This window comes from Melopsittacus undulatus, chromosome 1 (assembly GCF_012275295.1).
Source record: "Melopsittacus undulatus isolate bMelUnd1 chromosome 1, bMelUnd1.mat.Z, whole genome shotgun sequence".
NCBI classification, from domain to species: domain Eukaryota; kingdom Metazoa; phylum Chordata; class Aves; order Psittaciformes; family Psittaculidae; genus Melopsittacus; species Melopsittacus undulatus.
Window position 1 is genome coordinate 64,490,282 of NC_047527.1, and position 26,829 is coordinate 64,517,110.

General features: G+C 44.1%; 2 protein-coding genes across 2 annotated transcripts; one reads left to right on the forward strand and one right to left on the reverse strand.

Moving 5' to 3' along the window:
- Nucleotides 1-2,216: 2,216 nt before the first annotated feature.
- On the reverse strand, nucleotides 2,217-8,052 carry IRX1 (iroquois homeobox 1). The gene is made up of 4 exons (XM_013130139.3): nucleotides 7,746-8,052; nucleotides 4,118-5,132; nucleotides 3,501-3,573; nucleotides 2,217-3,126 (listed from the first exon to the last, which is right to left on the reverse strand). The coding sequence occupies exons 1-4, from the start codon at nucleotides 8,007-8,009 to the stop codon at nucleotides 3,069-3,071; spliced, it is 1,410 nt and encodes a 469-aa protein (XP_012985593.3). The 5' UTR covers nucleotides 8,010-8,052; the 3' UTR covers nucleotides 2,217-3,068.
- A 2,222-nt stretch (nucleotides 8,053-10,274) lies between these two features.
- Nucleotides 10,275-17,433, forward strand: LOC117435905 (putative HTLV-1-related endogenous sequence). The gene is made up of 3 exons (XM_034060285.1): nucleotides 10,275-10,384; nucleotides 15,625-15,974; nucleotides 17,243-17,433. The coding sequence occupies exons 1-3, from the start codon at nucleotides 10,275-10,277 to the stop codon at nucleotides 17,431-17,433; spliced, it is 651 nt and encodes a 216-aa protein (XP_033916176.1).
- Nucleotides 17,434-26,829: the final 9,396 nt, after the last annotated feature.

Genomic DNA, 26,829 nt, shown 5'->3' on the forward strand with positions numbered 1-26,829 from the left:
TCCGAGAGAAATGGCCACCTCGGGGGGAAGTGGCAGCCTTCGGGGCGGCTGGGCTCCCGGCGCGCACCCGTATGCGGTCTGTCCTCACTTCTCAGATGGCCTCGCTGCCTTTCGGCTTTGCCTCTTCTGAAGGGGGGACACTTTCCGCTCCTGCCAGAAAGTTTGGAAGTGGCGCAAGCACCTTCCAAGCACTCAGCCGCGGCCCCGGGCGCTCCTCGGGCCGACCCGCGGCTTCGCCTGCCGCGAGGGAGCCGAAAGCCTCTTCCCGTTACCGGTCGGGGTGGAGAAAGGTGGTAGAGAGCGCGGGGCTTCCTTCACCCCCTCCGTAACCCCCACCGTAACCCCCGCAGCTGGCTGGAGAGAGGGAAGCATCACAACTGCTGGTGGTGATGGGGGGAAGGAGGGTGGGGAATTCAAACAAGCAGATTAGTAGTAATAATAATAATAATAATTATTATTATTATTATTATTATAAATAATAAAATATTATGTTTTGCACCAGAGCCTGATGTAGAGATGCTGAGGCTTCCAAAGGCAGAAAACTGCCAGTCAGATAGCTAGTGGGAATTATCACTCTCCAGAGAGTAGTCAGACCTGGAAGCACGCTCCGGAGGATACTGCTGGGTTTCTGTCTGACCTAAAGCCGGGCAGCCCCCTCCACCTCAGAAGTATCCCCCGCCGCGGCTGAGCAGAGCCCCGGCCAAGGGATGGCGCCGCCTGTAGCCCACAGAGGGCGCTATGAGCCTGCCCAAAGCCTGCCAGTGCCCCGCCGCTCGGCGCCGATCGGAACCGTTCGGCTCCGCTCGGAACCGTTCGACTCGGCTCAGCTCTGGCCGTCGCCGGTGGACAGGGAGCGGTAACGCGCTCACACCTGAGCAGACACACCCGCGCACAGGCACACTTCTGAGCTCTTCGCAGCTGAAGTCCCTTCTGACGTTAATAGGCCGCAAAGTAATCCACTCTCCTCCCCGCCCCAACCGACTTGGCACTGCTGCGTCCGCTCCGCCTCGCAGAGCATCACTGCGCGCCTTTTGAGCGCCGTCTCCACTGCAGAACACTGCATGAAGGTCAGCTGGGACCGACTGGTTGCTGTGACAGGCTGTGCCGCCCGTCAGGAGTCTGGGAGCCGGACCCAAGGGGGGCGAGGGGCAGCCGGTGCGGATCTGCAGCCATGTCCCTTGGACTGGCAGGAAAGAGAAACCAACTCCATCAGGTTCACACCAGCGCTGTTTGGCTTCACTGGCGTGAAGTCTTTTTTGTTCACCACCACCACCACATTTGTTTTCTGTCATTAAAAAATATAAAACAAACAAAAAAAAAAAAAAACAACCAACCAAAATGTCTTCCCTCTCCTCACTGAAAGCTAAGTTACTATGGTTTGGTTAAAACTGTAATACTCTTTTGTTGGAACCGTTACCAAGGCGGGACTGCCCGTGATTTAGGAAAAACAAACCAACTGAAGCCAGAAAACAAACGAATTGGTCTACACTAGGAGCCGCAGGATGTCAAAATGAATCTCTTCTCAGAGACAGCCCTTCAGATATCCCGCACAAAATCTATTTCGTCTGATCTGTTTCTCTGATCCATTTGGAAAATGCCAAAAGTAGACCCCTACCGCCTTCACTACTTTGTCAACAAATCTCTAAGAGATAATTCACCGAGACCCCTCTTTGCCTGCCATGATTTTGCCGCTAAATCAAGATCAATATTCTGATCTGTGACAAGAATTTTATTAACATTCTATTTGAAAATCTCATCTTGCTTCCGACAAGTCCTGGTTTGAGGTTGGTTCAGTTTGGATAGGGCGTCACCACATTATTTCTTAATGACTTTCCCAGCTGCTTCTTTCCATTTTCCACCATCAGCAACCATCTGGTATCTTATTAGCACCTCAATGCTCATTTAGTGTTCTCATTTAGGAGAAAAAAGAAGTAAACACTCAAAATATTACACATTTTAACGGACCGCCTTTGGAAGATTAATGCCTTTATAAACCGATAGATCGTCTCTCTCGGTCTCTGTTTAACCAACAGATCGGGATATCAGAACTTTCTTCTGGGAAGTGCGAGAGCTGCCACGGATTTTGTTTGTTTGTTTGGGTTTCTTTGGGTTTTGGTTTTGTTGGTTTTTTTTTTTTTTTCCTGCTAAGATTGTTCTTAGTCTCACAGGGAAAAATCTTTCGCAGTCATATTTCCTCTGTGTTTATTTAAACGTAAATCGTTACAAAGAATTCTGTTTCCTAAGCTATCAATTTTTCCCCCCGGCTTCCGTCGCAATGTATACCAAAGCATTAAGGCTCTTGATCCAGTTTAGGAACCGTTTTGGACAGCAAAGTTATACACTTGGGAGCAGAGAAAAAACTTGTCCCTCTCATTTTCAGGAATGTATTTTATAACGTAAATGGATATCAGATCTATTTATGATCCAAGAATGGATACCACAGAACATGTCTGGTGCGTCACAACTGAAAAAAATTACTTTAATTGGACTATTCAAGAGCCAGCTTCACTCAGCTTCTGAAATTTACGTGTATGAAAAGGGAATCTCGCAGCTTGTTTCCGTCAAAATAGCTACAAGAGTCGTTAAAATCTTGGATATGGTATTTTAAGCTTCAGTTAACCAAAGGCAAAGAGATGACTTTTTATAAACAAATTATAAATGTTTGAATAGATTTGTAATATAAGATCTGCAGCAACAGAATGCATACCTGAAAAGAGCTCATAATTTCATTTAGTTTATTAGACAAAAATATATGATTTAGACAAGTTTTGCTGACGCGTTATTTACAATCTGAAATCACTCTATATACAGAAAAAACACAAACACATGGGAACATTTACCAAACAAATAATCCAAGAATGGTTAGAATAACACGATCTGGAATGGTACAATGAAGAAAGGGATCCATCTACAGATTTGTGTAATCGCTTTTATGGATTTGCACCACCTTTGCAAAAAGAGATTGATGGGAGTCGTTTATAGCGTTTCCTTTTTTTTTTTTTCTTTTTTTTTTTTTTAACTGTCCTTAATCCCAGTCTCTGTAATATTTTTTTCACCAAACCATTTAATCAAGCTGAAGGGAGAGCTGTTAAAATTCTCGGTGTTCCCTCTTGCTGAGCCAAAGAGCTGCAGGGGGGGAGGAAGGGAGGAAAAAAAAAAAAAAAGTAACAATCTTTCAGAAAAAAAAAAAAGAGAATCCTTTCCTACAATTGCCTGTCTATTGCTATAGCATCCTAGTATTAGTTAACTGCACAGAAATCATTGTCACTGGTGTAATTAACACAAGCTCTTTGAGGTCTGTTAAATTTCAGAGAAGTTACAGGCTGGCTATGTACAATTGCAATTTAACTTTGGAAAGATTACAGCAAATTTTGCGTTACTCTTATTGTCTGTATGTATTACTAAGGTGATGATTAGGTGTTAAAGTTAGTCTTTATTATTCAAACACTCCGTTTCACATAAGTAACATTCCTGCAGTGAAAACAAGCAAACAAACTCACTTGTCACGGACAGGCTGGAAGGGCGATTTTAGCGGCTGAGGTGGGGATTCAGTTCTTGGTACATTTTCTCTTTCTAGAAGGAGACAGAAGGGGAAAAAAAATTGGAGAAAAGAAAAAAAAAGAACCGTTTTAGAATAAGAATAGTAAAAACATGGACAGTGTGCAGAGAACACACCTCTCACCCTCTTGTTCAGACGTGTGTATGTGTATGTATATGTATGTGTGTGTGCATACAGCATTATCCCCTACTTCCAATATTTAAGAAGTATGCAAGCTTTCCTTGCCGTATTTTTTAATGTCCTTGAAGTTACCGGAAGATGGGGATCAGGAAGAAGGAGGGAAGGAAAGCAAAACTCAAAGAATATGCTCCATGGCACTATGCCTACAATCTCATCTTACTTGATGGGCATACACGGTGAGAATGTAATAGCCCATATGAAATGGGCTTAATGTGTGTGATCAACATGCTCCAGGAAAAGAAGGTAGGGTACACTGTCTGTTACTCCATTAAAAGAATCAGTTATACCAAGGCTGAATCTGACACTGTTCCTCAAGGAGAAGTTCATGTGCATGTGTTGGGGGTGGAGGGAGAGGTGGATGCCTGATGTGTTCATTACCTATGTGTTTGGGACTGGTCCTCTCTGAAGGTTTTTCACTGCTTAGGGCTCCCAAGGTTGCTGTTAAAACAGAAGATTGCTGCTGGGCCTGGAGGTGGTGATTGTGATGAGCAGCGTGGTGGTGATTTACTCCCAAAAAGGACCTCACATTGAGCAGGGAACTCTGAGTGAGGAAAGCCCCATTTGTCCAGTTGTGAAATTTGCCAATCTGGCATGTGTAGAGTCCATGGCTGGGGAGAAAAGCGGGGTGTTGGATCTGTGGAGAAGTGTGGTTAACCTGGGGAGGAGGGGGTGGTGGGGGAGAAGATTTCAGGGCCCCATCAGGACTGGTTGCTGTTTCTGCCAAAGACCAAATCTTGGGTTTGCTGTGAGGTGGCATCTGTAAATTGTTCTGTCCCCCGGGACTGATGATTCGCGTGCTGTTGTCGGAGGCCTCCTTCACCATGGCCAGTGCATCTTTGGGTTTCAGCCCTTCAGACCCCGACAGTGCTAAATCCTTCTCCTTTTCCAAATGCTCCTCTTCACTGCTTTGTCTCAGGAGATCGGGCTTCTCCTCCTCTTCCTCATTGCTCTGCTCCCCATCGTTCTCGTCGATTTTATCTATATCTATGCTCTCCAGGTCGATTTCCTCATCGTCTTCGTTCTTCTCGGGGTCCCCCTCATTGTCACTCCCGAAGAGGTTTGCATCTTCTTGGTCCTTACTCCTGGAGCCCCAGGTCACCTTGTTCTCCTTCTTGAGCCGCCTACGGGCATTGGCGAACCAGGTGGAGACTTGGGTGAGGGTCATCTTCGTGATGATGGCCAGCATGATCTTCTCCCCCTTGGTGGGGTAGGGGTTCTTACGGTGCTCGTTGAGCCAGGCCTTGAGGGTGCTGGTGCTTTCCCGGGTGGCGTTTTTGGGCCGCCCCGGGTCGCCGTACTGGAACTGTCCATAGGGATAATAGCCGGGGGCAGTGTGAGCAGCAAAGGTAGCAGGGTGGACCCCCGGATTATCTTTCAACTCGTACTGGGAGCCCTGCAACACATTCAGACAAGCGGAGAGGAAAAAGCACATCAATTATCTCGTTAACGTCTCTAACAGACCTGAATAGGATACTCCAGGAGCCGGAGTACGCCTTGGAGCGGTGCAAAGGGTTTTCCCAGGCAAATTCGGCCCTCCCCGCTCCAGGCTCTTTACGTTTAGATCAGACAGAGGTATTCCCAAATGGTCTCCCCCCACCGCTTCTCTCAGGGAAAGGAAAAGAGAGGGGCTAAACTGGGCTCTGCCAGGCACTATGACTATTTTCTCCGCAAACCAAATAAAATCAAACTATGGAAAGGCTGCAACTTCACATTCGCCTCCGCGAGACAGCTTGTTGTGCCCCCGAAATTATCATGCTGAGAAAGCAGGTACTGCACCCCAGTTACAGACTACTCTCCGCAAACAGCTTCGCATTTGTCTGAAAAAAATATCCCGGAGGATATTACAGACGCACGCAGAGCGTTTTTCTTTGGCCCCAGATCTGCCTTTAAAAGGAGTTGGCGTGAGGCGAGGCTAGGGAGATGAATGCGCAACTTCAGGACGAAGGCTCTTATAATGTAAGAGATTTTCCACACACAAGCCAACTCCCCCCTAACCCTCCCCTCTCCAAATCATACACTAATATTCTGGTGTGAAACATTAACTTCTAACTCTCAGAAAAGCCTTTAAACTCTGGAATGAAAACTGACCCACACGTTTTAGAATATGGATATGCAGACACTTAATCTCCGAAGTTTTACCTTGATCTGGGCAGAGCAAACACAAATTGTTTACAAGCATTTAGAGACGGTGATTTATTTGCAATCAATATTCTTTTTATCATCAGTAGTAAAACACAGCAAGTCAAATTATCCCATCAGGTGTTTTGGTAAATAACATTTTATCTTTCTAGCAACCTCATTAGGCCTCATTATTACCGCAAATTACCCAGATATTAACTTAATATTTTAGCACTTAAATTACAAATGCTCTGAACTGTAGAATTTATTTCAAAATATCATCGTCATGGCAAATCACTGTGGTAAAATACCAGGAGAATTTGCAAGTAGGAAAGGGAACTGATCCAAAATAGCTAACGTTTGGTTTTTGGTTTTGTTTGTTGTTTTTTTTTTCTTCTAGTACAATCTCGCTTTTTTTTTTCCTTTCCTAGCCCAGAAATACATTCTTAGTATTGCTCTTGCGAAATTCGTGTCAGCCTTAAAAATGAACCTTTTCACAAATGTCTGCGATGAAACTGATCTAACTTTGTCAAACAGTTGAAAAGAAGCATGTATTTTAATTCTAGAAGCGAAGATTACACACAAAGAGAAGCCCGATGTGATTTTGGTAATGTGTTACAGAGTGGGGTTTCTGCACTCCCTTTATTCCACTGTCTTTTGTTATTGTTGCTGAAATGATATTTTTGTGTAACATCTTCTGGGAATTCTTTTGAAGAAGCCACTTGTAAATCACTCGCTACCTCTGTCTCAGCTTTCACTACATTTCCAAAATCAAGGTTAAAAAAGTAGGAAACGCATGCTGTTCAAAGTGCCTTCGCGGGAAATGTTTGCAGCACAAAATGGTCTGTTTTCAGATGCTGACCCTTGTTCAGCAGCGTATCTACCTGCTCCCCGACATATATGTATTAAAACCTCTCACAAGTTATGTCTTGCATGCCCCCACTTGTTAATGTTCACACTTCTATGATTCGGAGGGGAGAGAAAATAGGGTCATTTAGACACTAGAGTGGAACCTAAGCGTACCGACGCCGAGAAATTTGGGAGAGTCAAGCAAAGGAAACGTTTCAACGACACCACATATAAAAACAGTTAGTTAAAACCCCAGATGTTTCATTTTGTAACTATTACATTCTAAAGAAAAGGGGGGAAGGGAGAGGGAAGACGTCTGAGGGCAATCTGGGAGAGGCAATTTGGTTTAGAGTTAACACCAATGTGCTTTTCTGCTCCGATGCAGATACCGGGGTGTAGATGCCCTCCTTCGCCTGATGTAAATCCCGTCTATGGTACTCGCCGTAATCAGAGTACGAAAAGTTCAGGGAACAGAAACAGGCCATTTATAAAGCTTAGGGAAAATTTCTTGAAATAAGCGGGGGGACCAGCTACCGACACTGCACTTTGGCCTTTCTGACGGAACCTGTTCATAGCTCGGCGGCAGAGAAAAGAACGAGGCGGAAAGAGGAGCTCTCTGAAAAGCCAGCTGCAACAACGGGACCGTCAACACCAGCGCCAATAACGACAAGGAAGGGGGGGAAAAGCCGAGTTGCTGGGGAAAGCTAACATCACGGAGGCAAGGAGTCCTGCTCAGCCATTTCACCGCCAGAATTAAAACTCGGAGGAGTTTTGCCCGGCTGGAGCGAAGGGACTGAGGGGCTGCGCCTGCAGACGGAGCCCGCTGCCGCCGTCCCGGCCCCTCTCCCTAGCATTCCCACCGACGCCCTCGCTCCCCGCTCCGCGGAGGACCCCGCGCAGGGCGGAATCAGCTACCGCGGCAGCGGCTGCCCGTCGCCCCCCCGCCCCAGCCCAGCGGCCTCCGCCCGCCCTGGCCCCTCTCTCTGCGCGGTCCGCGGGAGCGGGGAGAAGCGCGGTGCTCGCTCACAAAGTCACTCACCATTTGGGAGAAGAGGCCGAGGTCAGCGGTGTAGGGCAGGAAGGCGCTGTAGTTGGGGGCGCTGTAGGGGCTGGCGTACATACCCAGCACGGAGGTGACAGCGGCCGAGCCGCTGCCCAGATCGGCGCCAGCGGGCCGGCCCGAAGCGGCTGCTGCGGCGGCGGCGGCTGCTGCGGCGGCGGCCAGCACCCCGGGCCGGTCGCTCCCGTACACCGCCTGGCTGGCGCTGAGGTACTGCGGGTAGCCCAGCTGGGGGAAGGACATCTCCGGGGAGCGGGCACAGCGGCAGCGGCACTGGAGGCGGCGGCAGAAGCGGCAGAAATATGAAAAAAATAGGGGGAGGGAGGGGGAGGAATTACACAAAAAAAAAAAAAAAAAAAAAAAGGCGAAGGGGAGGAGGGAGCCTGAACAGCCGGGGAGGGGAGCGGAGCAAACCCGAGCTTCTCTGGATCTCTCTCTCTCTTGTTTCCTCCCCCCCTCCCCTCTCTGTACTGGAGTCAGGCAGGGCGAGAGAATAAAAATCGAGCCGATAATTTTCTTTTTTCTTTCTGATTTCTTTCTGTCAGAGATATATTGCAACCTAGGGATGGAGGAGGAGGAGGAGTGTGGAAGGATTCAGTGGGGTGTCTTTCCTCAAATCTCGGCTCTTCTGTGCTCCTAAATCCCTTAGATGTGATCTGATCAACAATTGAGCTCCAACTGATGTGTCTGCCCTTAGGTCCTAGGCTGATCTTTCAGATACAATTTGAAGTTGATGTTTTGATTGGCACCCACTTGAGCTGCAAGCTCCGCCCCGCTCCCCCCCTTCCCGCCCCCCCTGGGTGCAGCACGTGGTGCACAGCCTAGCCTGGGCCACTTTCCTCCGTGCCTGCGTGTGCGTGTGTGTGCGTGTGTGCGCGTGTGTCCGCGCAGCTGCTGTGCTGTGCTGTGTGTGTATTTAATGTTTAGCAATGGGCTCCTTTCAGAAAAGCCCCCACTGCTGTATGACAACCTGTCTACACGATTTTACAGCTGTCCAACATTGGGGTTTTGCTGTTTCGCAGCCTTAGTGTGTCCCCTTTTAACAAAAACAACTGTGTTGCTGCCTTGTTTTGTTTTTGGGTTTGGTTGTGTTTTGTTGGGTTTTTTTCTTTTTCCACCTTTAACATTGAGTCCCCCTTGTCGTCGTTGGACTATGGAACAAACGAGAGTGGCCGTGAGAGAAAAAGCCGGGTTTGCAGCCAGGCGATTTGTAACAATTTACCATAAAAAAAAAGAAGCAAAAAGAAAAGGTAAATAAAGAAATAAAGAAACTGTGTCTTATCTATCTACAGCAACCCACAAACGCCACACACAAGAGAACACACACACAACTTCGCTGAAAGTCATGAGGCTCATTCCTGGCAGTTCTTCCCTAAAGAATCTTTACTAAAAAAAAAAGAATAATAAAAAAGGAAGGGGAAAAAAAAAAGGATTCGCAGCGACCTTCCCTCCCCCCTTTTCCCTAACACCAACCCCCCCCCCCTTCTCTTCCTCATGCCCTGCCGACAGATTGACACTCAGGGGCAATTATCAGAGGCATCGCGACGGTTCTCGGAATATTAACAATAAATAATCCCGCAAATCAACAGCGGCGACACGTATGCCGAGGGGTACAGAAGACCCCCAGCCCTCGCCCCGAGCTGGAGTGGGGCTGAGCTGAGTAGCTTCTATATCGTCAAAACTTTCATCCCCCCGTGCCAGCAGGGACCAAAGGAAAAGCGGGGTCGCGGAGTGGGGGACGGACAGGGAGGGGGACCACCAAAACTAGCTGTTGCCATTATCATCATTAAGAACAATAATCAGAGGGAGGGATTTTTTTTGACCTTTCTTCTTCCTCTTTTCCCATTGGAGTGGGTTGGAAGGTGCAGCGGGAGACAAAGGACTCTTCGGAGAGGGTCCGAAGGACTTGAAAGCCTCGAGGGAAAGGAGTCATCACCATTGTGACCCGCCCGCTGTATTGCCCTCTTCTCCGACGTGGAGAAGCCCGTACCCCGCCGGAGCTGGCAGAGCCTCGCACCGCCCGGCCGGCACCGCAAACTTTCCTTTTCCTACGGCTGTAGGGGCCTTCCCAGACTCCCCCTTCACACCCCCCCCCCCCTCCCCCCCAATTGGAGGAAACGGCTAGCTCAGAGCTGGGGGTTTCGCGCCCCGACCTTCCCAGCCCCTGGGGGCCGCTCTGCCCCACCGTCCGGCCCCAGCGGAACGGCCCCGCGGAGGGGAGCGGAGTGGCCTCCCCCAGCCCAGCCCAACCCAGGGCTCGCCTCTGCCGTCCCCGCCGACAGGGAGCTCCGTCTTTGTGCTGAAGGGGCGGTCGGGGCCCCCGAGTTCTTCCTCTAGGGACGGCGCGGAGCTGCGTGGAAGGGGCCGCAGACGTGAAGGCCTGCTGCTTTTCGGGGTGCGAGTGTGTGGAGGGGAACAGAGACGGGAGGGAAGAAGGCTGGGGGGGGGGGGGGGCACGGGTGTCTCTCCTTCTCCCTAGCCCAGGGCTACAGCCACCTCCTAAGGTCTATGGGACTTCGCGCCCCCTCTCTGCGCTTGCAGCCACGGGTCCAGCCGGACACCACGGGTCCCGCCGGGGACTGGCCACCACGGGAGCGGGGGGAGATACCTCCCTTCCTGTGAATGCCCCTAACCACAGCCAGCCCTCCCCTCCCCGCACTCAGGGGAATCGCTTCGTCTCAGAGAGTTGGTTGAACTTCCTTCCCCTATCAGTTGGAAGCAGCGAGCTTTCCCCTTCCTATGTCTAAGAGAGAGAGGAGGATCTTCTACCCCCTTACCCCCCCCGCTCCAAAATTTCACCCTCAAAGCAGAAGAACGACCCTCAGACAAAAATGCACCGCCGTGACAAAGCTGAGTGGGGCTTGAAAATTGCTGCGGTGTTTTGCGAATGGAAGTGTCACATTACAAGGGCTGCAGGTAAATAAAGGTGGGATAAGGCACCGACGCTGCCGAAATCTTCTTAGCGCTTTAGATCTGAGTGGAATGTGTATCCAGAAAAGGTTTCCACTTGAAGGCTTAAGAAATGTGATTCATCCCCTCCCCCATCCCGCTCAGATCGGTTCAGGGAGAGAGGGGGAAGAAAGGAAAGAAATAAAGGAAAAAGAAAAAGAAAAGAAAACTCCCACTTGCTTTTCTATCTGCCCAGCATCATTTCGGGGAGAAATTTGCTGTTCTTCACCTTGTATGGAAATAGAGCAAATAAATGCAAAGTGCACGTTACCTGCAGTGGTGATTTGAAGGGGGGGGAGAGGAGAGGGAGGAAGGAATAAAAAAAAAGGGGGGGAACAAGAAGAAAAAAGGAAAGGAAAAGAAAGGAAAATGAAAAAGAAAGGAAAGAAAAGGAAAAGAAAGGAAAATGAAAAAGAAAGGAAAGAAAAGGAAAAGAAAAAAAAAGAAAGGAAAAAAAGAAAAAAGAAAAGAAAAGAAAAGAAAAGAAAAGAAAAGAAAAGAAAAGAAAAGAAAAGAAAAGAAAAGAAAAGAAAAGAAAAGAAAAGAAAAGAAAAGAAAAGAAAAGAAAAGAAAAGAAAAGAAAAGAAAAGAAAAGAAAAGAAAAGAAAAGAAAAACCCACCGAGGAGGGTCAAAGTTGCAAGACTCGGAGGAGAGCTTTGTTCCTTATCTGCAAAGTTCCCGGCTCAAGGATGAGCAGGGTCCTGTGAACGCCATTAATTATGCACAGTTCTGATCAGTAAATGCCAATCCCTTACCACACGATTCCTGCTCCTGCGTTGAACATTGCTCATTTTTCTGATGGTTTATTAAGTCACTTCTGTAGGCAACCTTTCAAAGCCCCTTTTAATTTCCACACACACACACCACACTCCCCCCTTGTGCAAGTAAGCTGGGACCAGAGCTGCTACACTAAGCTACTTAGCTTGAAAATCAGTTTAGTGAAGGTCTGGGAGATTCCGGGTTTATTTCCCCCATACAAGACCTATAGCAGGAGCTTAATAACAAAAGTGCGAAAAGAACGAAACTGTACGGAAAATTACAAACATCAGCAGCAGCTGCCAGAAGCACCAGGAAAATCTTTCCCTAAACCCAAGACCTAAACAGTCAAAAAGGTTGGTGTGATCAGACCCATTATCCATATATTAGCTTGAAAGTTAAGAGATGGAAAAAACTAATGTTGTGATTTTTTGTAAGGTAATTTTAAGCATAAGGCAGGGAAAAAATATTTTTACTCCTCTTTTTCCTTTTTTTTTTTTTTTTTCCTCCTGAGCTTTAGTTGCTCGAATACCTCCTTAACTTTCGGAAAAACCTAACAAAAAGGAGTGCGGTGCCAACTCATTAGGCGAACGACCTTTTAAAAGAAGATAAACAGTCACGTAGTAAAAAAGGGTTTGGGCTCAGGGTGAAAAGCAGAGCCATCTTCCCTATGGAAAGCGGATGCACATCTTAAAACAGGAGGGAGAGAAATCTATAGCAGCCACGGGTATAACGTGATTATACCTAAGGTAATCGCTTAAAATAAATTGTATACTGTTTAAAGTAAATCAACCTAAATGGCCAAGCTCCTATAATTCAAAGATCATTAGACGTATCAACTCCTCCTTTCTTTGAGAATGAGTTTGCTAAGACGGTGATCCGTCCAGTTTTCTTAGGGCAATGCATTCACCGCCAAGAGATCTTCTCTTTATTATTAACAAATCAGTTTAGATAGGGGTCCGATAAGAAATGCAAATCCAGACATAGGGGTCGCTGCTTGGCCGAATTTTAACTGAAGGCTGGTTCTGCGGGAGCTGACTGAATGAAGGGTCTGCCTGCGAAGTGGATATGTGAAGCTTTAACACTGACTCTACTGAAAAAATGAAGTCAGTGATTTTGATCTGCTCCAGATGTCCTAAGAGTGGATATTGCAGTGCTGGGAATCCGCACCAAATATCTGAGGGCACTGATGGTAATCAGCAAAACATCAGCCGGGGGGACTGGCAATTGTGATAACCTGCTGCAAATGTGCAGGGCTGGAGATGGCAGTGATAAACCGCTGAAAATATCTTCAGATGGAGATGACAGAGATGTTGAAAGGAGACACCTAGCTATGGGGAGAATGGGATACTAAGCAGAGCACAGGCTGAGAGTGGAGTTCACATATTTACTAGTCCACGGTTCACCCGTGTAATTGCCACGGAGATACGCGCGTTTGCGCGGCGCCCCTGCACGTAAACGCGCGTCTACGGACCTGCTAGTCAGATTCGGGGGTTATGCAGCATTGATAAAAAGATCTACCGCAAGAAAGGGCGGCTTAATGACTAAAGCACCTTGTTTGTAGCTTGGGAAGCAAAGTTTTCATCTAATTCTGTAACTGCTTTGAGACATCCTGGTAACGACTTCTTTTGCAAATCCTCTCCTGATTTTCAGCTCGCACCGGTAACAGACGACGAAATTTAAGATGAACTCTTCAGTTAATAGTCTGTTTCAATTTTCTTTCCTGTGGAAAGAATGCGTGCGGGGGATGGACTGGAGGGGAGTGACAAAAAATAGATTATCCGTATGTTGCTAATTTTCTGGCTGTTCTCAGCAGGTAGTTTCATTGCTTTTTTTTTCTTTTTTTTCTTTTTTTTTTTTCCTCTCTCTCTCTTCCGTGTCTTTTTTTAATGTGTAAGTTTAAAATAGCCCTACCATGTTAAGTATCAATCCTATACATTTTAATGATACATCTGTGCAGGACTGAATCCATTAATTTCATATATCTCGCCTAGGTTCTAATTATTCACTGACTGTCGACTATTTGGATCAGTTGACTGAGTTTTCATTAAGTGTATTATATTTGATGTGGTATCGGGCCGTGTTTAATTTGACGACACGTACTTTTTCTGGGGTGCAGGACCTTGAAGCTTGTTTCCTCCCGCCGGCCACCCGCCGCCAGGCCCCGTTGCCTCCGTGCGCCCGTCCGTCCTGAGCTCTTCTCATCAGCCCTGATTTATGAGCCTTGTTAAACACTCATTATTACTTTGCACCTTTTTTCCAGCAGGGTCTGGGAAACAACCCCACTTTGTGACAACAGGGCATGTGTCAAACAATTATAGCGGAGAGGTGATGTAGCTCTGGAGCACCAGATTCCCCCCTCCTCCCCTTCACGTCGAACCCGAGGAACATTTCTGTTAAAACAAGGTAAATATATTAAAAAAATAAAATAAAATCTTACTCTTTCTTTCCAAATTTAATTCACAGCAACAGCAGGCTTCAGACCTCTGACCGTGCAAACGAATAGGTTGGCTTGTCCAAATAAACACAAAGTTGAAGTCAGGTATACCTGGTCGATTCCCTAAACGTGAATATGTATACATCTATAACACAAGAAGGAATTAAAGCCTGAGCAGATACAGAGTTTGACTGTACTCGAGGTAACAGCTAATAGGGCGTTTACGAATATTATTTTATTCAGGCAGAGAAAGAGCATTTGAAAAAGAAATTATGGTCATGTCTCTCTTTCTCTCTCTCTTTTTTTTTTATTAAATTAAGAGAAATGATTTTTTCCCCCGATAACCTAGTAGTGACTTTTTATTTATCCTTTATCAGTCCACCTCAGTTGCAACTTACATTTATTTCTGATAGCAATGTGAATACACAGATGCTGTCTGCCATAGCGCTTTTGCAAATGAATTGTTAAAGCTGTGCACACGGGCCTATATGAACAAGCTCACACATCTATAGAATGAATCATCTGCCTCTCTCTGCATTTATCTGTCTGTCTGTCTATCAACCTATCTATGAATATTTTATGGGTCTGAACTTAATTAACAAAATAATTTCCATTTTGTCTCCAAAATGATCAACAGCAATTATGTGAGATTTTTAAGGTTTACAATTTTATGTCACCAGACTGTTGCTCGGGGGCAGAGGCACAATTGCCGTGCCAGCTGCAGTTGTATTTATTTGTTTTTCTGTCTTGTTCCTGTAGGGCTGCATTATGCAGTTTTTAATTAGTTTGTGTTTGTATTTCACCCGTCCCAAATCAATGCCATCCTGGAGCAATGCAATGTAAATTCCTGCAGTACAGGTGTAGCTGCTAGCTCTGGAACACTAGGAAACTCATGTCTTACAAATGAAAGCAGTGAATGCCATTCAGCCAAACTGTCAGCTTTAAACAGCCAAGAGGAAGGAGATCAAAGCAGAGAGCAGGAACTTCTACTCTCCAGATTAGTCTTTATGGTTTGAACGCCTAATGCTATTAAAGGGAACCAGGACATACAGCACATCGTTGGCTACAAAGTTACTTCTAATTTTGCTAAAGTCCTGCCTTATTTTGGCCAGCGTAAGCCTTCAGAGCATTTCAAGATGCACTGTTTCCTTTGAGGCCTAGTAGCTACTCATCTGAAATTATGCAGAACTAATACCTTCAGAGACACATTTCTGTTTGTGCACATATTTATATAACTTATCGCCTTTTGAAAGATAATTTTGATTTCCTCCTAGGTTCCACAAAGTCTTTTAATAGAACTCGTGGCAATAAAACCTGAAATTCTAGTATCTCCAGACATGAAAAGTCCCTTTATGTTGTGTTTGGTGTCTCTTCTTTCTTGAAATGACCTCTGTACGGTGGTGTATAAATCTATTATTCCAGTCACTAGGGAATTCTTTTAAAGCTTTTTTTTTTTTTTTTTTTTTTTTTCCCAGGAATAAGAGATCGTTCATCTTTAACTAGGCCACATAGAAATTATGATTCAACAGCAGTGTATATTTAATTAGAGTAATCTCACTTGAATTTAATTACCTAATGAATTATTTGTTTAAAAGGTAAAACGGCTTGTTTGCCAAGTACAGTGCAACCCACTGATAAGAACTTCCGTTATAAGAACATTAATATTTAAAAAAAATATGGTTTTATATTTTAACTCTTTGTTTCTCCCAAATCAGGGCTCCCATCCACCCCGTCCCTTTGCCTCCCCGCAGAGAGCCCCCTCCGCCCCCGACTCGCGTAAGTAACGCGACCCACCGCGCCGCACCGTGCGGCGGGAGCGGAGGGTGGGATGTCAGGGGCGGAGACACAGGACACTGGAGGCTCTGCAGGGTAAATTTCGACGAGAAACGGCGGTGTCGGAGAGACTCGAAAGCGGTTGAGAGGCCACCCGGCTGCGGCAGGGAGAGAGTCTACGCGCCGCTCCGCGCCCCGCACACTGCCAGGCAGCCGCTACTCGCGGAGCTGCTCCCCAGGGCTGCTGTCCCTCCTCGCAGCGTCGTGCATGGAAGAGGTCCTGGCCGGGAAGGTGTCAAAGCGGGGAGGATCAGGCTGCAAACCCCTAATCTTCTTTCTTTGCTTTTAATTATTTTTACTTTCTCCCTTTCCCCGCAGCCTTATGGACAGTACAGCTAATGGCTGTCCTTTGATTATTTATGTTTCTTCGGCCAAGGCAAAAAAAACTGACCAGCTTCTACTCTTGACCTTTCTCCTCGGTTCCCAAGTTTTCCAGCTACCGCATTGTTTGTCTCCAAGATACAAGGCGCACACACAGTGCTGAACTGCAACACTTGTCAGGAGAGTCATCTGCAAGCACCACAGCACGGGTATTATCTGCCTCAAAAAAAAAAAATTAAAAAAAAGCGCAGCTATTTTGTAATGCAGTAGTGGGAAGCTTTCCTTGGTGTATTCAACTGCAGAAACACTAAGAAAAAAAAATTTCCTTTTTTAAAATTTTACTTTGGGTATATTATTTATTTATTTATTTATTTTCTTTGGGTGTTTTTCTTCTGAGCTGGGAACTCTTTTACAGTGTTTGACAGTGGAACCTCTAGAAGTTACCACTGTGCGGCTATGTGTCGATCTGACCCAGAACCTTCGGTTCATTCTCCTCTTTCCCCCGAGCATAACGAGGCCACCGGCGAGGCCTGGACCTCTCTATCCCCACTCCGCAGTGATGCTCTGGCACCAGGCAGATCACTGTCAAGAGTAGGGAATAGGCATTAACACGTCTTTGGACGTGACGAAGGTGATCAGAGTATGCCAAAAAAGGAAAGGAACATTTCTTCCTAACTTTCGTTTGGTAGGTCAGAACCTACCAAACATTTCTGCTTACGAAGCACCAGCAAGGGGGAAAGGGAAGAGCGTGTATGCTTAAGCCGTGGGCAGGGAGGGTAGAAGAAGAAGCAAGCTTAAAGCTGAGTTTCAGGGATATTGAGGAATCAGTCTGAGCCAAAGCCGTGTTTGGGGGACCTTAATAGGTGGCACTTAAGCTCCCACTGGGGCAGACCTGCAGCACCTCTAATTACCCCCTGGGTACACAGATGCATCGGACACACATATCTGGAGATGTACCCACGCTTCCAAACACCGAACCCTCCTGCTCGGCAGGGAATTCTCCCACTTCAGCCCCCGCGGCCAGACAGATGACCCGCCGGTCTCCCAGCAGAGGTGCGGGGCTCGCACCTTCCGGGACTCCCGGGGCCGGGCTTCGCTCAGCCGCCCGCTCCTGCAGCGCTTCCGACGTCGGCGTTTGGAATTAAGCTGGACTCGGTGCAGTTGACTGCTTTGTTGCAGGCGGGCGGGCTCAAGTCTTCAGCCAGCTGCAAGACAGCTTGCGCAGCGCTCAGCTACGTGCCAGCGCAGCGGGGCTCGGGTCGTGGGACTGCGCGGAGAAAGCCCTCTGGAAGAGAGTCGACGTGCGGGGTTTGGGGTTGTGCAAGAGATCAGGCGGGGAAAGGGGCGGCGGAGGCAACCCTCTGTCTTAGAGGGCGGGGATCCTCATTTAGATGTATTTTTTATTTCTCCCCTACCCGCATGATTTTTGGAGGTCTGCTGAAGAGAAGCAGCTTTATGCACAGATCGCACAAGCTGCTGGCACTGTGGCAGTTTACCCTCACCTGAACTCCTATTTCTTGGTGCCAGAAATGTTTGGGTCTGATGTCTCTCTTGTGCTTCCAGGAAAATACACCAGGTCCAGAATCTAAGAGTAGCCTCGGATGTGTTAGAGTGAGAATGGCCTATTGACTTCAGAAAATTTCAGACCTCACAATGATATTAAAAATGTTTAAGACATTCAAAGCTGAGACTGCAGTAATTTTCAGAACCTACAGCAAACTTGTCACAATATCTCACTGTTCAGAGGCACATAAATAAGTTGGTCTCCTCTACTATGCGTCATTTTCACACAGGATTATTAGAATCCACTGGCAACTCCATTGAAATGTTTGTAATGGCTTTAGGATATTATAGAAGTTATAGATCTCTAGGACTGGCGTTTTAATTCTTGAGGGCCCTTGCTTTTCTTGAAGTTATGAGTGCAGTTGTCACAGCACATTTACATAACGTAGTTTACTCCATTAATTCTGGTAACTAAATACATATATTAACAGACTGTATTTGTCTGTGTGTTTTTATTCTTACCTCCTTTGGAAGATATATGCATTTCCACTGTATTATTACTGATAAAATACAGCTGTTTAATTTCAATCATGTAGTTATGGTAGGACAAACTATTAAATAAATATTAGACTGGATGTTGTTGAATTAAAATTCCACACAAAAGCTCCTCAGATTCTTTTTAATATTCTGTAAACAGTATAATTTACAATGTCATTCTATACCTTCTACATCTTTCTTCTAACACTTCAGCATTAGCAGCAGTTGATGTATTTTCTTTCTTTGCTTTCTTTTTTTTTCTTATATAGTCACTCTTTTTGGTAATGTAATTGTCAAGTATCCATTGATGTGTGCTCCATTTTAATGATGACTTTTTGTTTTTTACAATACAATTTTTTAATAAAATTGTTTGGATCACATTTTAAGGACAGGTGCAAACTGTTGCTTTGGTTTTAATGCCTAATATGGACCTGGGCAAGACTTTTAGCCTTTGAACAGATACGCACTCAAGCCAGACTATGTATTTTTATGCATTTATACACTTACATACATTTTTTACTTTACTTTAGGCTTACTGAATTGTAATGAGTTTCCCCTTTTGCTTCTTTCCTCTACATTAATATGCTAAAGTCAATGAGGCCCACCTCTCTCTTATATTTGTTCTTTCTAATAACACAAGAGTATATTAGAATGGCAACACAGTTTGAGCTTGGCCTGTATCAAACAGCACTAGTTCATTGAAAGCATTGCATCAGGGTAACAGTGAAACCAGAAATAAATTGGATTTTAAATAATAATAATAATTTGAATGAAAACATTTCTACTGAAACACAATATTATGAGAAAATCCTTCATAGGTGGTGCTTAGAACAAATATTGTTTGGTGGACTAATAATGTAGCTTTTCTTAACATTTCTTAACAGTTAATCATGTCCTCCACTGAATTATTGGTCCAGATGCTGTAAGAAACAGGAAACTAGACTGCTTACATTTTTTTAGAACTAGGTCTTTGTGGTAGTTAAATCCCTGTAGCAATGAGTGGAACTTAGTGGGCAATCACAAGCCACGTCATCATACTCCACAAAGTAGCACTGAGTTCATTGATTCACTGCAGTTCTTCCTCCCTTCTCAAATTGCTGTTCCCCATCTCAATATGTTTCATTTTACTTATGCATGGTATTTCACTGACAAAGATGGCAATTTTTAGGATTTTGCCTGGGGTTGTGAACACTCAAATAGTATTGATAATATCAAATCCACTGTTAATTCTTCATGCATAACTGCATGAAGACTTAACAGACTTAACATAGACTGTTTCAATTTACAAGACATTTTATACACTATGGATAGCTATAGTTTTCTTTTTTTCCCCATGTGTATTCTACTGTTTCCTCATATGTTTTGCATTGCTCATAGACAAGATAAATTTTAGAAGTCTAAGTCATGATGTTCAGAGACTTACAGACATTATTAAGAACAGTAAGGAATTATGAGCATTTATAAACACAACAAGCCCAAATTAAGACCCTCAGTTTGGCAGCTGGAAGCTTTTTGGGATTAATTGCTGCACACAAAGAGAAAACATGCAAGGAACTGTGTACCAAATATATTCTGCACCCTAAAGTTAAAAAGACTATCAATAAGTATAGATAGTGGAGCCTGAATTGAAGCTTTTTATTCTGATCATCTATGTCTATAAGCTCAAATATTTAACACCTGGATGCTTTTTGAATGGCATGGGATACTGAAAGACAGATACAAAACAAATCTAAGCTGAGCTGATGCTTTGAAGGCAAAGAAAAGTAAAGGCTATATCCTGCAGAACTGGATTGATAATGGGGAGGGAAATATTTGCTTTTCTGTTTTGCCTTCTATTCCTTTCCCCAGCTTTTCCATGAGGGTCAGAGAGTTAGACAACAACATGTTCATTCAGCAGTTCACAGGTATTTTTTCTCTCTCGCCTTGTCTCAGGACAACAAGTGCAAGCATCTGCAGTAGTTCATACTGTGCTGGCATCACAGCTGTAATTGCACTAACCCAGAACACTGTTGCCATAAACATTTCTATACTAACCTTAATAATTCTAATGCCTTGCAGAAGCAGTCTTGGTGCAGTTGCTTTGATGTAGTAGATACTGCCAGCGTAATTCACAGTAATCTTGCAATCCTTACAAAGTCTGCTCTGTGCAATTTCCTTCTACTTCACATTATTTACTTGGTCTAAACTACTTGCTGTTTCATATAGTGATGAATACCAGTTCATTCAGTTCAAATAAAATAATCTCTTCAGATATTGATTGGTGCTCTGACTAATCCTTACTTCATGAGTCCATCCTGGGACCTGTTGGGAAGTTTCCCCATAATTCAGTGCTACTGCATGGCTGAAAAACTTCTGTGTTAATATAAAAAATTTCCACCTACACACAGGCTTGGTGTGGATTTTTGTCACAGGTTTATGCACTCTCTTAAACTATTATAAGCTCTACAGGTATAAGAAGGACTTCTCTATCAGAAATTGGAGCACTTGATGGATAGAAGAGTGTGGTCAAGAACTTTTGACATCTCAGTTCCACTGTAATGTTCCTATTCATTTTTCCTGGCTCAGTCTTGTCTGTTTTGTGATTGACCCTACATTAAAACCAATCTTGACCTTAAAGTTGTTTTTATTAAAAGCAGCATCCCTATATTCTTTGTGTTTAACTGTACTTTTAGTTGATAAAGATTTCAGAGATGAGATTGTCTTTCTGCGTGCTTATATAATGCCTACTCCATCCCAGACCCTGAAGCCTAAGCAACAATAAAAAGAAACCATCCATTTTTCACTGATGTGCCCATTATACTTAAAAATTAAAAATTCAAGCAATTAGAGACTCAGGTGACCTCTCATGTAACTACAGTTTTGTGAATAATTCTGCTACCCTTTTCACACCACTAAAACTTACACTTGAAACAGCATGTATGCATGCAAGAGTGAAAAACATTTCTAGTTTTGTTTGCTTTTGTGTTCCTAACAGTTGCTTGTTAACACGAACGTGTTTTGGGGAAAAATGGTGGCCTGTTGATGCAAACTGACCTTCAGCCAGAGCTGATACCAAGTAGCTTTATAGTTTGTTATCTGACTGCTCACAGAGTTAGAAAAGAGTATTGGTGAATGTGTGTTTAACTGGACTTACTGCTTCTGTGCATGTAGTACTTGCACTGTTGCCCTAATAGTAAGGGAATTAATTAACACACAAATTGAACACTTTGTTATATTATCATTACTATTTACCTTTACTTGGCAAAAGTAGAAATGAAGGAATAAATGTAGGAAAGAAAATAAAAAAGCATTTAATACCACCTGATGGATGACTTCAGCCAGCTGGACACATGCATTGGACAAGTGGGGATGCAGCCAAGGACATGGAGAGGTAGATGAAGACATTTCAGGGGCTACTTTCCAGTTCAGGACCTGACCCTGAGAAGTGAGCAATGTTCTGCTGGGGGACAGTTACTAGTGGGGTCTTTCGGCAATTCATGTGGGAATCCTGACTGTTTCTTATTAACCTAGGAGCTAAGACAGTGTGTACCCTTAGCAGGTTTGCACATTGTGTGGAAGAGGCTGTCTAACTGGAGGGCAGGCTGTTATTCAGAAGGATGTTGGCATGCTGGAGAAACCTGCAGTTCAGGAGGAATCTCATGAGGTTCAGTACAGGTGAATGTAGAGTCCTGGCCCTGGTCTGGGAGGATATCCTCTTTTCACTCAGGCTTGGTATCAACTGGTTGAAAAGCAGCTTTGTGAAAAAGAACCTGAGAGCCCCAGCAGATAACAGAGGGAACAGGAACCAGCAGTGAGCAACATTTTCAGTGGAGAAGACCAGCTGCATACTGGACAGTGATAATATGAATGTAGCCAGTAGGAAGGAAGTGATTATTAGTAAGGTGGGTGTTAGTCTCTTTTCCCAAGGAACAAGTGATGGGACAAGAGGAAATGACCTGAAGTTGAGCCAGGGAAGGTTTAGAAAAAGTTATTCACTGAAAGGACTGTCAAGCACTGGGGAACAGGATGCCCAGGGTAGTAGCTGAGTCACTATCCCTGGAGGTATTTAAGAGATGTGTAGATGTGGAGCTTAGGGATGTGGTTTAGTGGTGGACTTGGTGGTGTTAGTGGTTGGACTAGATGATCTTAAGGGTCTTTTCCAACCTGAATGATTGTATGATTCTATGGTTCTTTTCTATTTAGCACCTGTGAGACTCCATATGAAGGACTCTGTCCATTTTTTAGCTTCCCAGTGCAAAATAGGTATTGACATGCTGCAGTCTGTGTTTTGGAGACCTACCAAGATGATTAAAAGCCTAGAGCACATGATGAGGAGATGGGGAGAATTGTGCTTGTTAAGCCGAGAAAAACAGCCTAATGAATAGATTTTGTTGCTACCTTCACATAAGTTTTGATAAAGTATGTAATCAAGATGGAAACACACCTTTTAGAGTGGCAGGATAAGAAGCAGAAGACAGGCTGCTATATGGGAAATTATGATTAGGTATATAAAAAAAGAGGAGCAGGGGGGAGGCCGCAAAAGAAAAGTAAGCCAAAAGTTTCCAGACAGACTATGGACTCACTGTCCTTGAAGATAATAAAAAATGAACTGGACAAGGCCCAGAGGATCCTTACATAGTTCAACTTGCTTTGAGAGGATCGTGGAACTAGATGGCCTCCAGAGATCCTTTCCAACCAAAACTATTTTATGGTTTTGTAGTAGTTGAACTCATAGCAATGTAAGAGTGAAGTTAAGATCCTTTCCCATGTTACAGGGCAATCTGTGGCAGTGTATAAAATATGTGGCTAAAATATATGTGGCTTCAGTTTGTCTACAGATTGAATACAGGTACATTTATTTCACAGATTTAAACTCTCATCAGAATGCACTGTGTAACTGCACCCATGCTTTTGTCTCTTATGGGTGTATAGTACAGCTTACATATAGACATGATAGCTAATAAGATGCTGTCTGATATAGCAAACAAGCCATATGAGTAAGCTACAGGGATCTCACAAGCACTTTGCTGTTTCAGAAAGCCATTTCTGTGTCCAGGAAAGAGTGGAAAGGAGGGAGAAAGGAGAGAGACCTGAGGAATAATCATCATCCAGGTAGCTAACTGGCTTTCCAACCTGGCTAGTGCTTCAGTGGCCTGTTCCAGGGGACATACAAGAAGTACACTTGCATATAAATATGCTGGATACCAGTGTGAGAAAGCAGAGCCACCAGTTATTATCATGTATTATACCTCTGAGGATAATTTCTCTGAGTACACAAGTGAGGGTATTTCGTAGCTGAAGAGCTTTTGTCTGGCCAGGCTACTATGATTCAGCTTTCTTGGCTTGTGATGTCCCAGGAGAGCCTCTTGGCCCATTTCAAGATTAAATCCTTTGTCAATTGTTACAAAATAACAAAAAGCAAGGACACTGAATGTAAAGTACATAGAGGGGGGAGTAAGAATGGCTTTAAATAGGTTTTGCAGTGTTGAAATGGAAAGGTTTTCTGACCTTTCTTAATCCTACTTATTGTTTATGAAATAACAAGTACTGCTAAATAAAAGAGATATTCTTAATTGTGGAATTAACTGTAATTGTGTGCCATTCTGTAATATTTCATACTTTTGTAATTGCTTAAAGTGTTGATATTTAGTGAACATAATTTACAGTAATTCCTTTATTCTTTGCCTAACAAATAATCGTCTTTCTAATAGGTAATAGAATTGTGACCCAAACAAAACTGTACATGTAAGTGTTCGTCACATTTCTATTTGTCTTTTGTTTCAGTAGGAATCCAAAACAAAGTTAATCTGATCAACAGGGATCAATAGAAAAGTGAGTGAAGATTTGTATTTCTTTGAAGCCAGTGAAGGCAGTGATATAATCCTCCTAAACAATGAAGGCCTTTAATTCAGAGTTTTGAACACTGAAAGGCATTGTGAAGTGGGATTTGCAGTGTTTCTGGTTTTAATTTAAACTGTACAAGCAGGTGCAGTAAGGGGAGGTGAATTACTGTTACACTGTTGCAGTACCAGAAGACAAAACCCACAGAAAAGTCCTAGGCCCGAGTTATTAATGACTGTAGCAGTAAAACAGTCTTAGAAGAGAGTCCTTCTGTCTTATCCTTCATGTTCCCACACTCAGTTTTAATGTAGCATCTTCTTTCTTTGTGATTGCCTTAGCTCTGAAGGACAGCTACTTACTTGGGACTCCTGTACCCATGTGGACTGGCCACCTCTAGAAGCAACATCAGCCAGTTCTTCAGCCTCCTGCTACTTGGTGACCTCACCTGAAATCAGTGGACTGGGCTGCAGAGGGCCCTTATGTGAATTTTTGGAGCTGAGGAATGCATAAGACAATGTGGGACAGGTTCACCACCATGAGTCATAGATGGTTGGCTCATTAGGTGGCTAACACCAGTCAGCTGAACAGGACTTACCAGCCAGGACTAAGTCCCACCCTTCCTGAGTGAGAGTAACAGGGCAGGCTCAGGGTTGGCAGTGGGGGTCAATTGAGAATAGTTGGTAGTGGGGCAAGTCCATGGAATATAAGTTGATAAAGCAGGATCAGGTCTGGTGGCAGCATCCAGGGCCCTACCCAGTCCAGTGACCACCAGACAGATCTCTGCAGTGAGGTGGCAGGTCTGAGATCAAGCTGGGAAGCAAACCCATAGATTTGGGTCCAGCCCAGCAGAGTGCATGGCCAGGTATGGCTGTGATGGACTTGGAGACAGGCATACCTACAGCATAGCTCATATGGGGACTGATGGTCCCAGGCTGAGCAGAAATGGGACTATGGATAGGGAGGGGAGGAAGAGTGGAGGTGGGGCACACAGCCAGGGCTATTAAAGCCTATAAGTGCCCTTGGGGCCTTGATAAGCATATGGAATATGGTTTACTTAATCTGAGACCAGGGGTCGTAGGAGGATTTTTGCTGGAAGTTGTACAGTGTTGAATAAGACAGAATGCAAAGAGGGGCCCCTCCAGCTTGTGTTAAGGCACTAAACCAGGCTGGCCAATGTAGAGCATAAAGGACTCAGATTACACTGAAGCTGATGGCAGTGCTTTTATGGACATCAGGAGAAGGATGTTTTCATTCTCTATATTTCTATCTACAGCCCAGGCTTGTGAAAACACAATATGTAGTAGAACACCTGTTGTCAGTCATCATTAATTTGTTCAGGGTGAAAAGAGAGATTTCATAGTATTCTTTTTCTGACTTCTTTCTCTCCTGATTCCCTTACTTCATGTTCATTTAGAGTCTAGTTGGAAAATATTAATATTAAATAATTATATTCAATATTTTTGTTCCGTATCTGTTACAGAAGGAATTGGGGATTGGTGGATTGTTCTTTGTGTCTTGATTATTCACTTTTCTTTCAGTCTTTCCTTTTCTTGTAATGTGAGAGGAAGCTTAACTTTTGAACCTTGGGTTAAAATGTTTGTCTTGGCCCTAAGCTGAACTTGCTGATTTCACTGGTTTATTCTTTGGTTTGTAAAACCTACAAAGGTATAGATAGGTAAAATCAGGCTTACTGTGGGTTCACAACTTTGATAACAATGACTGCAATCACTGTGAAGGCCATTTCAAATGTATTTAGTTCTCATGTTGTCTTTGGAGTTTTGTCTGCCTGTAAGAAAAAAATACTGTCCTCCAACCCACCAACCTCCAGGAACTCAGGGACCCACAACCATCAAAGCTGTCACAGAAGACAGGTTTCATGGCACTGGGGGGAGAGGCATGATGCCAGTGTGTTGTTCTTATCTTCAAATAACATCTCCCTGAATAGGGTCCTCTTTGTTTTGGGAGTCATGGGTGTGTTTTACACTCACTATTCATTTATTTTTTCAGATGCATGCTCAGAGATACTAAGGATTGCACTAATTGCCTAAATAAGATTTGGAATTTAACAGATAGTGATGTTCAACAACATAATTTTCTTTGACAAAACCAACATAGGGAGTGCTGCCTAGTCTGCTAGCACTGGAAACTAGAGTTGATTCAGAAGTGCAAGAATGAGATTCTAAGAGCATAAAAAAAATAAGAAGTGCTATTTATCATTATTTCAGTGACACCAACTTGTTATTTTTATTGTTCTTCAGAATAATGGGATTTATTAAAGCAGTTTATCCTCAAGTCACATAATACATATTGTGCATGAAGAATTAAGAGGATTCTAAATAGCAAGAGATAAAAAAGCAGCTTAAATTTAACAGAAATCTACAGCAAGGAGACCTACACTTCAAAAACTATCCAATTTCTACCTGGAGCAAGCAGAAAACAAGTACAAATGAAAAAAAAAGGTTCAATTATTAAAACCACTCTGAGATATTTGGGTAGCTATTGATGTGCTCAAATGAAAGAAGATGATTGTGTGTATGAAAGGTTTTCAACAGCTGTCTTTGGAATCAAATAAAGAATTAGATAAACATCCTGGCTGATATGCAACTGGGATATATACACCAACACTCACTATTCACAAATTGCTAAATGGTTGTTGGACACCTGAAATTCTATTGATTATTAAAGCTCGATAGTGTCTGAAAGACTTGTTCGAAAGAACAGGCAAACAAACAAGCAATTACATGGTATTGGGACTCTTAGCATATACAAAATTCACTACAATAAGAGTAAACATTCTGACCAGATAAATAACCTTAGCTCAATATGGCAGTAGCCATAACAGGAAACCTTTCAAATGTCAATTACATAAAATTAAGGATGATACAGGGAAAAGAGTATTGTAAATC